At 35.2% G+C, this 17,844-nt stretch overlaps 1 protein-coding gene across 1 annotated transcript; it reads right to left on the bottom strand.

The window, feature by feature from the left end:
* Window positions 1–10,699: 10,699 nt before the first annotated feature.
* On the bottom strand, window positions 10,700–11,370 carry LOC127087991 (uncharacterized). The gene has a single exon (XM_051028903.1). The coding sequence runs from the start codon at window positions 11,347–11,349 to the stop codon at window positions 10,810–10,812; it is 540 nt and encodes a 179-aa protein (XP_050884860.1). The 5' UTR covers window positions 11,350–11,370; the 3' UTR covers window positions 10,700–10,809.
* Window positions 11,371–17,844: the final 6,474 nt, after the last annotated feature.

Genomic DNA, 17,844 nt, shown 5'->3' with positions numbered 1-17,844 from the left:
TCGTGTTTTTGCAACTTTCCAAACAAGGTAGTCAAATCCATAGAAGGCGACAAAATATTCGATTCAAAAATCACAATGACTTTAGATTGTAAATTATGGTTTAGTAATATAAGTACTTTATTGATCCTCATTTAGAAAATCTATACCCAGAGTTCTCAAATTATTCAAAATATGAATACAACGCTTTTCCATATCATGAATGTTTCCCCCGGGTTTCATTCTAAAAATATTGTACTCATAGTTCAATCTGTTTATTTTAGCCATTTTTAACTTAGTAATACCTTCATGGATACTTGAAGAGTGTATCATATTTTTTTGGCAGTTTCTAGTGAGAAAAATGAAAAAACTCATCAATACCAAGAGTAGTGGTGATAATGGTTTAACTTTCAAATTATGTTTCACTTTGTCCTTGTCCTCTCTAGTCCAAATTTCTCTAGATTTTTTTCTGCAACACCATAAAATAGATGTGTGGTAACAAAGGGATCATTTTTTACCGCAGTTACAGATATAATAATTCATCCCTCTATAAAGATGGTCATCTTCTCTTTCCAATAAACATAACATTCTCCATTAAATGATGAGGGTCTGTTAAGTGAATCGTTTGAAGTCATTATTACCTAATGAAATGATTAATATTATAATAAGAGTTAGGTTATGATTCCACTTATTGAACAAGTGACTCCAAACCTAAGAGAGAGAGTGAGGGAGGGGGTGAATTATGATATTTGATTTTCAGAAACTTTTTTAGAAAAAAGATTGATTTTAAAAAGATTGATTATACTAAGACGTATGAAGCAAAGATTAAGCATAAATAAAAATAAATTATAGATAAATAAAGAGATAGGGTAAGAGAGATCACACTATAGATTATCTTGATTCGGCCTTAAACCATGCAACCTACTCTAATCCCCAAGATTTTTCTCTTGAGACTTCCATTATCAACAACTAGAATTTTTACGGTGGTTTAACGTAACAATCTTACACCAATATTTTTTAGATTTTTAACTTACAACCTTCAAGTCTATTAGAACAACACAAGAGAATTAAGTTATGGATTACACAATTTCAGTACAATAACATAAAATACAACTTTCATGTGAAATTTTCCAGTCTCTCAACAATAAGTTAATTTGTAGTGAATAAAAATCTTAACATAATGAGAATGAGTGAGGTAGAAGAGTAGATACCTCAGAAAATTCGTGATTTAAAAGTGAGGAAAGCACTCCTTTATATAATTATTTTTAATCTAAAAATAAAATAATCAATGGACTTGGACACTATCTAATCTATTTGAAACAACAGTCTAATAGATTAGAATAAGCAAGAAAATGAAGCCTTAATCTGTTACATAACTTAATTGATTAACAATCTTTCTAATCGATTAGGAGCCAGACTTATGTCTTAATTGATTAAATGAATGGACTGATTGATTAGACAACGAGTTTAGTTTTCCTAATTGATTAGAATTGTGTCTTAATATTTCAAGTACTTGTTAGGATTGGTTTTAAAAAGTTTTAGGAAAAAAGTTAAAGTGTTTTAGTGCTTGTGTGCATCACCTTAGTACTATAAGACTTATTCTTGCATCATGTACATTCAACTAATCAAATACTCCCCCCATTTTTTTATTATAAGTCATTTTTTACTTTTCACACGTATTAAGAAATGTAATAATTGTGATATAAAAAATAGAAATTATGAAGTGTTTTACAAAATTGTCCTTCATTAATAGTATTAGAAAGATAAATTGACATAATTGAAAAGAGTGAGAATAATAAATATTTAAGGGTATAATAGGAAAAATAACATTACTGATTCATTGATATTATAAAATGACTTATATTGTGGTACAAAATATTTTCCCAAAACGACTTATAGTAAAAATCGGAGGTAATACAATAAAAAAAAAAATACTAAGTGCATGATCAAACGAGCTTTCACATCTTCAGTTCTTTTTAATTGACTGATTTGATTCTTTTGAACTCTTTAAAGAGGAATTTGAATACTTTTATGTGAGTTTGCTTCTTGATGGATGCTACTTGTGATTTGACTTTTCCTTATTTAATTATCATCATTAATACCTTCAGAAAATTTTAACCTGCACAAGTTGTAGCCTTATATGTTATCTTTCATTTTCTGTTGTTTTTACTTTAACTAGACTTACGAAACTCCATATATGATCAAAAACTGCACATAATGTCATGTAGTTTTTTCACTAAAATTCAACAATGTATCAAATCAAAGAAATAAAATGAAACTACACGAAATCCTTCCGACCAAATGAAGATTTTGAAAGGAATATTATTTTTTTATTCTTTTCTTTAAGCTCTTGTATACTATTATCGTTATGCTTCTTGTCACTGTAATTTCCACATGTAAAACATTGTAGAATTGTCTGGTTAGAGTGACTTTGAGGTGAAATATGACTTTATACAATATTTTGAATCATGTTATGACTTTCTCTGATCCATGTAATGTTAATCACCCAAATATAGCTAAAAATACTAAAGAAAATGCTAGAAAAAATAATATGATAGAGTGTAATCACAATCTTAAACTTGAATTGTTACTTATCCTCAAGAAATTACAAGCTTGTAAGATTAGAATCTGCAATAAAATAGCATACCTACTTGACTAATGATAACTTTCATGTATAATTTTAGAAAATCTTCTATTGTCAAACTTCAATATGAATAAGTTCAGAAAATCTTTCCAAATTTCCGTTCGACTCATTTTTTTTATCTTTCTTACCAATTCTCTCAAGTGAAAATCAAGGATATCACTCAATCTATACATTATTAACATTTTATCATAGACTTAAAAAGTTTATAAGCAACTAATCAAATCAAGATTATAACACATATTTTTGAAGTCTTTAAGAGTTGTAACGTGTAATTTTGAGATTAATAAGCTTTATAAACAGCTAATCAAATCAAATCTATAACATATTTTTGAAAATTTTAAAGGTTGTATCATGTTTTTGATTAAGGTGGGATAATTTTAAGAATAATAGGCTTTATACTTTGAAGTTAGATATGATATCTTTATGATCATTAATTTCAAGAGATAGTACTAATCTTAGGGGCTTGACGTTTTATTCAAAAGTATATCCATTATTTTTACCTATTTTTTTTAATGGATACCTTTTTTTTTTATTTTTTTTTATTTTCATTTTTCTTTAGCAATACAATTCAAGTTAGTACTATAATAATACATGTCTCTCAATAGCTACTTGTACAATGTAAATACGCCCTTTTCAACACTAACAACTATATCATCAATGATCATATCTTCAACTCTATAAAAGGAACTTCATTTTGAATAATGAAGGTATGCGTTCAATGGTTGCAATCTTCTTGATTGCAACTGCCACAACCACCATAGTCTCCACCATGACTAAGATAAAAAAAACATAAAAGAAACAAAGTTTTTTTCAATAAGATTCGAATTTTTTTATCAAAAAAATCCACTTTTAGGAGGAGGCGTCAATTCAATAGGCGACTCCTCTTAAAAATAGAGTTCATGCGCCAATTGGATTGGTTAGGGCACATGGTGCAGCCAATCCAATTGGCGCCCATGTGTATTTTTTCAAAGGAGGCGTCAATTGGATTGACACCTCAGTGTAAAATGCAATTTTTTTTGTTATAAATAGAGGTGTTGTGTGAATCATTTTTCCACATCTCATTTCATCATTTGATAATCATGTTTAGTGTTCGTGGTCGCTACGGAAAGGTGATTTATGCGAGAGACAAACCTCAGATGCTGATACTCTTCTAGAACATCACTACTTTCGATCAACTAAAGAGGGAGCTGGTTCGTTGGTTAGATGGGAAAATATCAAGGGGAAAAAATTAGAAGTATTGAGAGACTCGACAGTATCTTTGGTTGGGTGCGAATGAAAACTGATAAGGATGCTAGGAAAATGATGTTCGGACGAGATGACATCACTTTGATTGTTGTAATCAGTTAGAAATATTATATTTTCAATTTGCTTATGTTGTAGTGATGTTTGTTGTGAACCTCGTTGTAACAAAAACTTTATGATATATAAAAATTGAAGGTTACAAAAATACAATGTTACAAAAAGATTATGACCCAGATGATGCTCCTCGATCAGGACAATTGTTCTTGTTGTGTCCTGGTTGATGACAGATACTACATAATCTTATCATTTTATCTGTCGAATCTATTCCTGTCCTGATACGTGTGCTGTTTGGCCTTCATTTTTTCTTTCTACGCATCTCGTCGTTGTGCCAAACTATGTCACCTTCGTATGGAGGCCAATATTCCTCCATTGGTAGCACCGAGAAGCTTTTATTATATACATTCATGATGGTGACGACCTTGTACACATCAGATAAATGGCTGTAAGCGTCTTGACAAGTATATGCGTATGCTGCAATGACATGGGAGCAAGGAATGCGGAAGACCTGGAATTTTCCACAGTCGCACCAACTTTTGTTTAGTCTAACAACATAGGATAAATTTGGTTTCCTCTCGTTGTGGTCCATTGTTTCCTGGACGTTGAAATTTTGCCTATGACGGTCAAAGACTGTTATAGCGTGTGTGCTAGCTTTGATGCTCTCCTCTTTCATGACTTTCATGCAACACTCACTGAATACTTGCCCAGACATTAACATCACACTCCATCTTTCACCTCTGGTTGAGAACATAGAAGCCAACCTATAATAGGTCGACCTGACCAAGGCGGTTGTTGGGAGAATTCTAATTCCTTTGAATACCCTGTTCATGCATTCCACGAGGTTTGTTGTCATGTGGCCCCATCGACAACCTCCGTCAAATGCCCTTGTCCACTGCTCTACTGGTATGTTATTCAACCATCTTCCCGCGTCTTCATTAGACAGTCTAATTTCATCACGATAATATTGAAATGACGGCTGAGTTAGAGCATACCCAACATTCACCACCTTCTTGCGAAGATTCTTATCTTTTATTGCACGCATGAAGTTTTGTGCAATATGTCTAATGCAATAAACATGGGTAGAAGGAGGATCATGCCATCCATTGTCATGGTTATTGTAGGCACTCTCAATGGCAGCATGTCTATCAAAAACCAAACAGAGTTTGGCTTGTGGAGCCACATGCGTTCTGAGATGTCGAAGAAAGAAACCCCATCCACCAGCTATTTCACCTTCAACCAGAGCAAAGGCAATGGGAGAGACATTGTTGTTGCTGTCTTGGGCAACCGCCATAAGCAAAGTACCCTTGTATTTGCCGTATAACCAAGTGCCAACAATTTGAATAATAGGTTTGCAGAATGCAAAACCTTTGATGCATGAGTCAAACTCCCAAAAAAGACGGTGAAAGATTATATTACCTGTAACACAGGTTCCGTCTGGCATCATTGCTGGAAATGTCTCCATAATTGCCACAGTTGCTGGGACATATGTTTTTAGTGCCCATAAAAACCGTGGCAATTCTTTGTATGAATCCTCCCAGTTGCCGAATACCTGTTCAACAACCTTTGTCCATGCAATCCAGACTTTCTTGTAAGATGGAGTATAATTATATCCTATTCTGATATGGGATATAATTATACTCACCTTCACTGATGGGTCTTTGTTAACCAGCGGCAGAATGTCTTGACATATCAATGCAGCGCTTAATTTACGGTGATATTGTTCAACGTTAGTTGCAATACAACTATGAGGTGGGTCTATTGAAGCTGTCTCCCAATAGTCGTTTTTCTTTTTGTAAGACGCAACCAACCGAAACTTACAAAGGATGTTACGACATTCGATGACATACCTTCTTGAATCAGTGCGTTACACTATAAAATCAGTAGAGTTGTTCATGTGGAATTTTTTGATAGCTCGCACACATTCTTCTTTAGTGCGGAACATGTCTCCCACCTTTAACTCGCCTTCTGATCGTGGATACGTGTTATAGAAAACACGGTTGGATATTTCATCGTCATACATATCCATGTTTGTCATATGTTGAGGCGGATTGTAGACATGACTAGAAGGTATTGGCGCTGGTTGATCATAATCTTTAATGTCGTTGTTCAACATATGATCGACCTGTATCTCGATCTCCTCTTCTTCTTCATCAACGACGTTGACTTCTGCTTCTGCTTCTGGGTCGACGTCATATGAGCATTATGAATCAAATTCACCAGATTCATCCTGACTGGTTATTTGAGATCGCTGAGATGGTATACATGGTTGAAGAGTAATATACAACTCAATACAATTGCAACGTGAATGTTCATGACTAACAAACATGTATTCAACATCTTCATCATCTCGTACCTTAAGCGGGAAAAACTTGTATTGACGGTTCTAAAAAAATATTAGATTTTGGTACATGATCTTTGACACAATACCCGATCCTATGCAGGATTGTATTCTTTTTTTCAAATGCAAGAAGTTTGCATTTCTCTTGATCGTAAGTCGAATGGTATCGATGTATCGAAAATAAAATCCGTATAACTCAAAATCCTATGTCTCACCATTGCAGTGAACATTGACATTATATTTCAGTGAAGATGACATTGTAATATTTCTGGTGCAGATGAAAATTAATTTCTTGATGCAGATGAATGTGTGTTGAGTGTTGGATGTTGATAGTAAGACACTTAAATAGGTAAGTGATTTGTCTCACATGCAAGCTAGTCCAAAGTGATGTGTCACACATGCAAGATAGCCCGAAATGATATGTCAAACATGAAAGCTACTTTGAAGTGATGTGTCCAGCATGTAAGAGAGAGGAAAAGCCATGTGTCACACATGCAAGCACTAGCTCCAAATGAATTGACGCCTCCTTACAATCCTTGCACATGGGCGCCAATCCATTTGGCTACACCATGTCTTGCATGCATTCAGACCTCGTAACCAAGCATTCAGACCTAGGTGTGTCATGCATGTGCCTATGGAGGCGCCAATTTGAATGGCAACACCATGTACAAAATGCACATGGGCGCCAATTCATTTGGCTACCACATGCAAACACATTTTTCTATGCTCCACACTTTTGCCTATAAATAGGAAGGGAACTCTAACACTTATTCCACACCATTACTCACTACTTCTTCTACAACATCAAATATTTCATCTGCAACAACCTCTTTCATCTGCACCAACCTTTTTCATCTTCGACAAGATGTCTATCCTCACAATGGGTGAATCGCACAGAGGAACAATTGCAAACATAACAACTTATGTACGTGTTTTATTGTCTTGTTATTTGTCTAGAGTACCTTTTAATAACATATCAACTTAGTAAAGTATTTTGTTGTTTCTTTTATAGGATGTTTCAAGGTTCCGTACTCGGGTCCACGAATATGTCCACATGGACCCGATGATTCAACCTTATGTTGAACTCGCCAATTTTGGACATATAAGCAAAATTATGTATTGGTTAGTGGATAATAAATTCATTCTTACTTTATGTGAAAGATGGCATCCCGAGACACACACATTCTAGTTTCCAACCGGTGAGTGTACTGTGACGTTAGAAGACGTCTAAATGCTTTTGGGACTGCTTATTGAAGGTAAAGTTGTAAATGGTAAAACCAACTATGCGAATTCAATTTGCATGGACCTCTTCGATACTGATCTGTTAGATGATAACTCAAGAGGTCAAGGTATACTCCTTTCACGCCTTAAGTCATATTATAACAGTTTACATTTAGATGACCATTCTACCGAAGAGTCTCGAATAATAAAAACTAGGTGTTACATTATGCTTTAAATTGGTTCTTTTTTATTTCCCGAAGGTAGTAGTTCTAGTATGCATATTATGTATTTACCTTTACTAAGACATGTAGATAGAATAGGAAGTTACAGTTGGGGATCCGCTTGTCTGGTCTATCTTTATAGCTCTTTGTGTAAAAGCTCACACAAAGACACATCTACCTTTTCTGGATGTGCTGTTTTGCTCCAAGCATGGAGTTGGTCAAGACTACCGTCCCTAGTGCCCGTCAACAACAACCCTTTCACATTCCCGTATGCACAAAAGTAAGTTGTTTAAATTGCTATATATTTACTTACTTCTTTAACGATTATTATCTCTAACTAATATTTTTACCTTTTTGGTGCAGATGGTCGGCATATGGTATGAGTTATAACAAATGTCCTAAACATTATATTATCCAATATCGTAATCTATTGGATCACCTTCGACCGATAGACGTAAGGATAATAACCTCATCATTTCGTTATAATTTGTTAACTTCTTCTACCAAGTTTATAATCCAAGTTACTTTCACAATTCAGTTCATTTGGCGTCCATACCTAAATTTGGATCATGACCATGAAGTCAACGAAGAAGACGCAACCGTATGGACTGCATGCACACCGATAATAAGATGCACAACAATGATCGTGTGAAGTTGCAGTTCGGTATGCTTCAACACATCCCAGATCCCCCAGCAAGCCTAGGAGAATGGCATTTGCGCAAAGTTAACGACCAATGCAACTTCAATCCATGGCAAAGCTTCGCAAGATCTAAGTGTCGCAAATGGAAGCACCGCCATGGCCATGTCTTAACTGACGCAATGATGCCAAATGAAGAAAAACCAAGTCGTACTTATATGGCTTGGTACAAATCAGTTGGTTTTCAGTTCATCGCCGAGGATATGTACCTGTACGACCCACACCAACAAACTTACACATCAGACGCCTCAACATCTAACCCCTAACAACATTGTCAGATCGGATACACACACCCCCATGTCCGTCAAACTTTCCGTTCCACAAACACACAAACATACAACCCAAACATGCCATACACCCAACCCCAATACCAAGAGCATACCCCATACCACCACCAACAAATTGATCATCAACTAGAGACCCAACATTGTTTCGCACCCAACACATCACCCTACCAAAGCCGCCTTAGCCAGAACACTCAACGATCATTCAACACCAACCGTCCCTCCTCCTACCATAGCCAAGAAGCTCAAACCTCACAAAACGGAAACCTCCAACAACTCTATCTCTATCAAACACCCCAACAATCTTTCCAACCTTTCCTCGACGCATCATTCACACCCATGTCTCCCTTCAACCGTCTCGGTCGCCCACCAATGAGTCAAACACAACCCAACTACTCTAGCATTGGTCATGAGCTCAGCTACGGTGGTACACCTTCGATGCATACTGAAGACCATGCTGATTTGTCTGACTATCTCAACAGGTCATCTCCTATAGTTGGTAGTGATGCTCCTGGCCCCCCAGATGCTCAAACACCAGTGGTGAATCATCAACGCGGGTTAGGGTCACGGGTTCGGGTTGCTAGGGGATGTGGGATCGGAGGTCAGTTAGGTGATCCCGGTCATCACCATTAGACTTTTTTTTTGTGTAAACGGGAATTTATATTAATATCAATTGATCATATTTCGAAATTATGTATCACGTAGATCGTTTAACAAAAAAAAAATTGCAAAATAGATTGAGGTGTCAATCCAATTGGCGTCTCCTTTCAACTGATACACATGGACGCCAATTGAATTGGCTGCACCATGTGCCCTAGCCAATCCAATTGGTGTCTACACTCTATTTTTAAGAGGAGGCGCCAATTGGATTGACGCCTCCACCTAAAAGTGGGGTACTTTGGGAATTTTTATGAAAACAAAGTTATTATTTTTAAGAGGAGGCGCCAATTGGATTGACGCCTCCACCTAAAAGTGGGGTACTTTAGGAATTTTTATGAAAACAAAGTTATTTTGGAAATTTTCTTGAAAAACTGAATTATTTTCGTAAAAAATTCACAAGATTCTTTAAGGCCACAAAGCAACTCTCCAATTACTATATCAATCATAAAAAATCGTATGATAATAATCATATTTTGAGATGATTTTGGTGAACCTCGAAAAAATAGATAGTACAAAAAAATAAAAATGACAAGTTCTAAGTCCAAAGAATATTTAAAAATATATATATTAATATTTTTCTCGAGTTTTATACGATTATACGAAATGAGTAATATGATTTGTTTCGAAGAGTTAAATGATGAATATCGTATTTAATTAAGAGATGAAAATAAATTACAAAGTTAACATACCAAATCAAAAAGAATATTAAACCAAATCCATGGTAAAAATTTAAGTACATCTTCTTTCTTAAGAGTCATTAAAATTATGACACAAATCAATCAAGTTGCTTTCATACATTTGAGTTGATATAGAATATGAACTGTAATATTCTCCCAATGAAAGTAAAATTATTATGTATTGACCTTGTAAAAAATCAAATACAAATTCATATATCATATGTACCGATCCCTTCCCATTAGTGTGACAACAACCCTTTGATAAAAAAAAATACTAATGTGTAGCTTGTGGATGAAATTTGGGAACGGATTCAGTGTCTTTAGTGTATTTTGTGTTGATTATGTTAATAAAAAATAAAGAAGAAATAATATAGAGGATGAGAGAGAGAGAGTAAACTAAGAGAGAGACAAAGTTATGGTAACTTTGGCTTTCCAAAGTCACCCAAAGCTGATCCATGAAATTTCTACCAATTTCTACCAACTTGGTCCAACCTTTTGTACTTTCATTTTTATTACTTTATTTGAATAATGAGAATTAACAAGTCAAAAAGAAGAGTCATGTCATAATTATACAAATCACTTTAATAAGTATCCAAAGTTTGAGTAACATTATATATTAACAAAAAAAAAATGTCTTTGAGTAACATCAACTTCATACTTGACAATATTAACAACAACACCTTGTATTACATACCAAATCCAACCAAATATATAAGAAGGTGGATGAAAAACTTGATATAACAAACATTAAACTTTTGAAAAAAGTAAAAAGTAGTGCTATCGAAAGTATCATTATGCTTCAATTTCAAACCTTGAACACTTGATTGAACCCATGGATATGTCAATCTCTATTAAATTCTCTTCCTCAAACATTTCATTAAATTCTGCTAACAATTCCATCAAACTTTGTTGGTTGAACTTTTGTTTATGTTTATCCATTAAGTGTCCACTTGGAAGTGAAATTTCAATGAGACTTTCTTCATCTGAAATTGAACCATCTAAGTCAGAATATGAGTCATAATTATCAACAACACCAATATCACTAGCTTCCTCTTCTTTTTCTTCTTTCATTTCCATTGCTTCAATCATAGATTCATTCATGAGAATTGGAGTTGCTGTTGCAAGATTTTCCCTTTCATCAACTGAAACTGCTTTGTGTTTCCATATATATAAGAGAATAGTAGACAAAATTAGTGCTAGAGATGAGAAGAAGAGGGAGAGAAAACCAAATCCAACAACTATGTAAGTTGAAAAAAGCATCAAGAAAACAAAAGGAGAAGCCATCCATAAGAATGTAGTTTTGAATAAGCAAAAGCAAAAGCAATATAGCATTTGATAGGCTACTTTGCTTTCCCACCCCATCAATATCAAAAGGGCTATAATAGGAGGACTTAAGTGTGGTCAAGGAAACAATGAAAATGACTTTTGATTTTTTGACTTATTATTACTATTTATAGGTTAGTTAAATAGGAAGAAAGAAGACTCGACAGCATGTACATATGTTAGTATCTATATAATATATGACACTTCAGATTCGAGGTGTGAGGTGTGTCTTGTTTCAATCAATTCCAATTGTAAAATATATTATCAATATCTATGTACATGTGTTTATATCTTTTGTTCATATACTCTTTGTCTCATAAACAATGTTTTATTTGTATTTTTTTCTGCCTTAATATAATTATTTATTTTACAAAATTTTCATTTCATTTTATCATTTTATTAATTATAATTAATAAAAATATTATATTAAGTGTTTTGAGTCGATCAGAAGATCTAAGGTCTGCAGAATAAAACAATCTACAAAATTACTCGCAATGTATGAATATTATCATGAGTTAGAACACATAATTTAAATCCAGGATCCATCTGACAGCTCTCTGCATCCTACGCTTGGAGATTAGTAAGGTTTTATAACCGCTACAGTATATAAGGAGGAAACACACCATTTTTTAGGTATAATTCAAATTAAAACTTCGTTCACTCATCTTACTTAAATACTAACTTGAGAGTGCTAACCTTGCAGGTCCGCCCCTCTCTCATCGTACCAGAAGCTTAAGTCCAATGTTGTATCTTGCAACCTCTAGTCTTTGATTAATTCTAGTTCTCTAGCGAAACAGTTGTACAGTTTATGGGAATCGACTTTTAATTTCCGCGTTTAGCACAATCAAATACTCACCTCTCAATTCGCTGAATCAAAACTTTTCAACATAATCAAGTTGAACCAAAAATCTTATTTTCTTGATCTACTCTAATTGTAGATCAACTCCGACTCCCAACTTTTCAAATCTATGACCTCTAGATCTTCCAACAATGGCAGGTTCTAGACTCACTCACTCCATTGTTTTGCGTGAGACAACCACAGTTGCTCAAGTTATAAGAGATTCACTACCTACTTCTCAAAGTGGTGCTCATCAAGTCACCATGAACATTTCACCATGTCCAGAATTCCTCGATTATAGGATCTGCTCCAGAATTCCAACAAGTTAATTTGCCGTTCATGCCTCTAGCACTGCCACCATTATTGAGACCAAAGACGGTACCAAGATTCCAATTACTACAAGTTAACCTCATTGTGCAAGGCGCGAATGAACAGTTGAACAACATGGTTCGACAAAAAAAATCGCAAGCAGTTGAAGAAAGGTTGCTTTGTCTTGAAGAAAGTTTGGACGACGCGAATCCAAGAGGTAAGACCATTTAGGAAGCTGTTTATCGAAGGAGTTGTATGAATATTCTTGAGTCAGCCGTATCTCATCGGGATGCGGCTCCAAGATATTTGAATCATCAAAGGAGCAAGAGGCATGAGACTCCTTATCAAAGTCCAGAAGTAGGTCAGGTAGTCATGTTCCCCCCGAGGAATAAGTGGAAAAACCTCTAGTCAAGAACCAACATAAACATTCTTTTATGCTCGCATTCTTAACATCTGGATACCAAGTTTGTTGGAAAAACCTATGAAGCTGAAGGAGTACGATGGAAAATGGAACAAATTCGAACATGTGAAGCACATGGATGATCGTTTGAACTACTACGACACTGATTAGGCAGCAAAGTGCAAGCTCTTTCCACTAGCGCTAACAATATCAACTAGGATTTGGTTCAAAGCTTTTCCATGCATGAGCATCGAGTCGTGGACATATTTTTGTGAGAACTTCACTACATGCTTCATGGTTTGAAAAAAGAAATCGGTTATGTTAGAGGCCCTCAGTGGGATCATGCAAGGGAAGGAGACTTTATGGTCGTACTCGATCTTTTCACATGAGTGGCTGTAGAAGTTGAAGGCTTTGACGAGAGCCTTAAGTGTTGTATTTTTTAGAACGAAATGAAGCAGGATATCTCCTTCTGGTAAAATGTAGGGCATAAGGAAGCCCATAGTTTAATAGAATTAATGAACATGACACAACCTTTCATTAATCTTAAAGAAAAACTTATTTCCTAAGGAGATGGCGAGGTAGAAACAGATGCAGGTTTCAATCGACCATTCGGGAAGGAATCCAATCGGCGAAGGGAAAAGACCAATCGTGGGACCCACACATATTATTACAAGTATACTCCCATAAACACTTCCCAAGAGAAAATTGAAGTTCATGTCTCTGACACATTAAAGGGAGAACCTCGTGTGGTTTTGTTGCTTGTCTTTTAAGTTTTACTTTGAATTTTATTTATATTTGAATATCCTCTTCAACTACATATATTTTATGATCGAGTTTTGAATTTATGTTTTAGCATGCATAATTCAAAGTGTTTGTGTTTTAATTTTAACATTATGCTTTAAGTCAATTAGTCGAGTTTTTGGAACAAGAATTGTAATTGGGATTGATTAAAGTCATGTCAAAGGTGGAATCTCAAAACATAGTTGAAAACTTGGACTTTTGAAATTTTGGATATGTGAGTTGAATCACACACATGCATGAGTCAAATTAAACAAGGCAGAGAAGAACCAAAATTTGTTGAAGCTGGTGCATCAAATCATAACTAGCTCCTGATTTCAATCATGCATGTGTGAGTCGAATCACAATGTATGCTTGAGTTGAATCACATATCCTTCTCCAGCCACTATCAAGTTTGAGTCGAATCATGACCATGCCCTGACTCGAATGATTACCCATGTGAGTTAAATCCTGTATTAGTCTTGAGCCAAATCACTGAAAAATGGGTCTCCCTTTAAGTGTTGATCTTGTTCCACATTACTTTGTCACTTGACTCAAATCACCAAATGCTCTTGACTCAAATCAAACATGGTTTTTCACTTCTTTTGTTGCTTCATCTCTAGCACCTATAAATCATTTTTCATCTCTCTACCTTTCATAATGTTAAAAAACACATTCTTTCATTGATGATTTAAACACTCACAAGCCATTTGTTATTACATTTTCAAAAGGGCTTTGAATATTTCTTGAACACTTGCAAACAATTTATTTCATCTTCTACCTTATTCATTTTCCATTTTGCATGGATTTGAATCTCACCTTAATAAACCCATGATTGATTGAGGAGATTCATTTTTGGATTTAATGTTTCTTTGAATATTTGTGTAAGATTTCAGAGACATGCAAGTTTATGTGGTCTTGAGACTGCTTGTGACAATTCTAGTGGAAAAGAAGAAAGTTCTTCTCTTCAGGCTGACCACGGTAGTGTTGTATGGAAGCCTACAGATAGGGTATGAGTTCTTTTGACCTTCGGGCAGACCAATGCTCAAGATAACGGCGAAATTGTGTGGAAATGAATACTTATGAGCAGGTTGTTAGGGCTGGAAGATTTAAGAAGCGGTCTTAAGTAAAGATTTCACATAGAGTTCAGTTTGTGGAGTTATGTACATGTCAAGATCCATAATAGAGGAAATTTTATTTTCAGTATTTTATTTATGGACTAGTGATTCTATAAACTCTTGTAATATTGTTGCAAATCATAGTGGAAGGCCAACAAATTTTCAATGGGCATCCATTAGAGAGTGGATTAAGCATAAAGCAAGGTTGAAAGTGTCAAACCACTATAAATCCCAGTGTACACTTCTCCCCCCCCCCCCCCCCCCCCCCCCCCCCCCACACACACACATACACACACAAACGCATATACACACACACACACACATGCAAGCGCACACACACACACACACATTTAATTTCATATTAGATTGCATGATTAGGTTGTTCTTATTGTTTTCTAGAATCGCATGTTAATAGGTTTATCTATTAGTGTAATTTTTTTGTATAAGCTATAGGTTTTGTTCAAATTAGAAACTCAACCTTGCCTGATTATGGATTATGTCATAAAACATTGATACTGGAATCTTACTTGTATTAAAAGTTATTCAATATCACATCTTATGAAATTGAGTGATTATGTAATACAATCAGTTTGTAATTTTTTGTATAATTCAGTTGTTCAACTTGATTGTTGTGAAATGTTTCAGGATACTCGTATAAATTCCAATCTATAAGTATAATCTCTTTCACGCAAACATTGCTTCCTCCATACGAAACATATTATTTTAGAAACTTTGATAAAAACCTTTTTCAAAATGAAAGTTTTATTTTGGGAATTCTATTCATCCCCTTCTAGACTGTTATTAGTCCATGTTATCACCCAACAATAATATACCAAGAGTGTGCTAACATTGAGTTCAAGAAGGCCGAGATCAAAAAACCCTTTTCAGTTATAGAATCCTTTAGGACTGTCAAAACAAAGTATTGCCTCTTTCACAAGATATGCAACCATACCACCAACGACTGCATCCAACTAAAGGATGTGATTGAGTGTTTAATAAAGAGATGTCGTTTGTTTGAATAAACCAAAGGCGATAAAAGGGCTCGAGAAGAGACGCCGAAGAGAAAGTCACATCCAAGGAGGTTGATGTTGTGACTAAAGGAGGAGAGGCTAGCAGTGAAAAAAGGGTGAATGGGGGAAAACGCCAACACGTTGAAGCCATTACATGAGGGTTCCCCCTAGGAAAATGCTCATTCAAAAGGAATGATGAAGATTAAGATTTTATAATTGATGGTCGTCCATAAGAAATACATAAGCACCTTGACCAAAACCCTGAACAAACCAATGCTCAGATTCTGGACAACAAGAAAGTCAAGGGAATCTCGAATGATATCTTCCTTCGGGTTATACTGACATAGTCGGTCACTTTGATGTATTCAGAATATTGATTGATGGCGGTAGATTTTTTGTGACAAAATGTATTTAGAGTTATTCTAGAAGATGGTCCTAAAGAAATAAAATTTGTGGCCATAGGAAGGATTAGCCTTGCAAGCGTTTGATGACACAAAAACCTGTACTTGTGGATACATCAAACTAATGATATATGCGGGATAAGAAAAAAAAAGTTAGGACTATAAAATTCTAGTTCCTTATGATTCACCATGAGAACTCCTACAATTTCATTCTCAATAGACCTTTTGCGGAGACTCTAGACGCCATGGCTTCCTCGGTTCACCTTAAGCTAAAATTCCACAACCTTCATAGTGTATCACAAACAATGTTGACCTCACATGAGCCAAAATGTTATAGCAGGAATTGCAATAGGACTATAAGTAAGGAGAGTTCAAGGACATGGAGATCCACAGAGCTTCCCTCATCAACCATTTAATAAGCATGAACATTCGGCCTCCCACAAGTAAGAGTGGTTAACTCAACAAGCTATAAAGGCAAGACAAATGAGCGGTGGCAGGTCTACCTGGTTATATTTACAGTCTCATTATGTTATTTTTTTCTTTATATATATAATTATCTCACCATAATGTATCAATATGTTTCAATTTTAATGAACAAAACACCCTTCTGAATATCTTGTTTCCTTGTGATCGTGAAAGGTAATGACCAGTCTAGGTTATGGACGAAGAGATTGAATCTCCAACCCAATAACTCGTGGGTGCAAATATATATTCCACGGGGTTAAAACTAAAGCAATCAAAACCCCATTATGTAAATCACACACATAAAGAAAGTGGAAAAACCACTAAAACAACAATAACCGACCCGTCCCCTCTTGGTAGCAAGCCACACCTCAGGCCATAGTGGGTCTGCCACATGTCAACCTCGAACCAGGTTTTCACTTGGGGGAAGCGGTATCATCCCTTGGTCGAGCACAACCCCACATGCGTCCAATAAAATTTAAGCTAAAACCTTGTAAGTTAAAGCAAAGCTCGGGAAATTAACTTGAGATCCAATGCATACACCTTAATTAGGTAAAAGAAATATCTTAATGTCAAACTCATCTACTTATACTTTCCAGCGTATGGTGTTAGATTTACAAAAATACAAATAGGTGGAGAAAGAAATACCTAATTTATAAGAGAAATAACTTTTCCATCTTTAATTATCTGGTTTGATTGTACTTGCTCCCTCGAAATCTGCAGAGGAGAGTAAAACTACTCTACTTGCAGTAAAGCATTATCAAAAGACTCAAAAAAGATCGTGAGACCGATAGTGGATGATTCATCTATTATTTGGAAAAAAATATACATTCTCAGGTGCAAGTTTTCAAGGTCCTCATAAACAGCGGAGAGAGAGAGAGAGAGAGAGAGAGAGAGAGAGAGAGAGAGAGAGAGAGAGAGAGAGAGAGAGAGAGATTGTTAGAGAGAGAGACATATGCCTTTATAGCAGATAGAGTAACTCGAGTGGAGGCTAGATCTTTATCCTTCTTTCCTACTTACCTCACCAAGAATTTTTCGTAGTCAACTAAAGAGTCGAGTAGATTGAAGGAATTCAAGGAATCACCTATCTTAGTTAGAGAAACAAAATCCTTTTATACTTCTTGCAAGTACATGTCTCGCTGAAATGTTAGGTTACAGACACTTTCCTCTACTAGTCGTCTCTTCTTAT

The sequence above is a fragment of the Lathyrus oleraceus genome, chromosome 5 (assembly GCF_024323335.1).
Source record: "Lathyrus oleraceus cultivar Zhongwan6 chromosome 5, CAAS_Psat_ZW6_1.0, whole genome shotgun sequence".
NCBI classification, from domain to species: Eukaryota; Viridiplantae; Streptophyta; class Magnoliopsida; order Fabales; family Fabaceae; genus Lathyrus; species Lathyrus oleraceus.
This window is presented reverse-complemented; position numbering and strand designations above follow the sequence as displayed.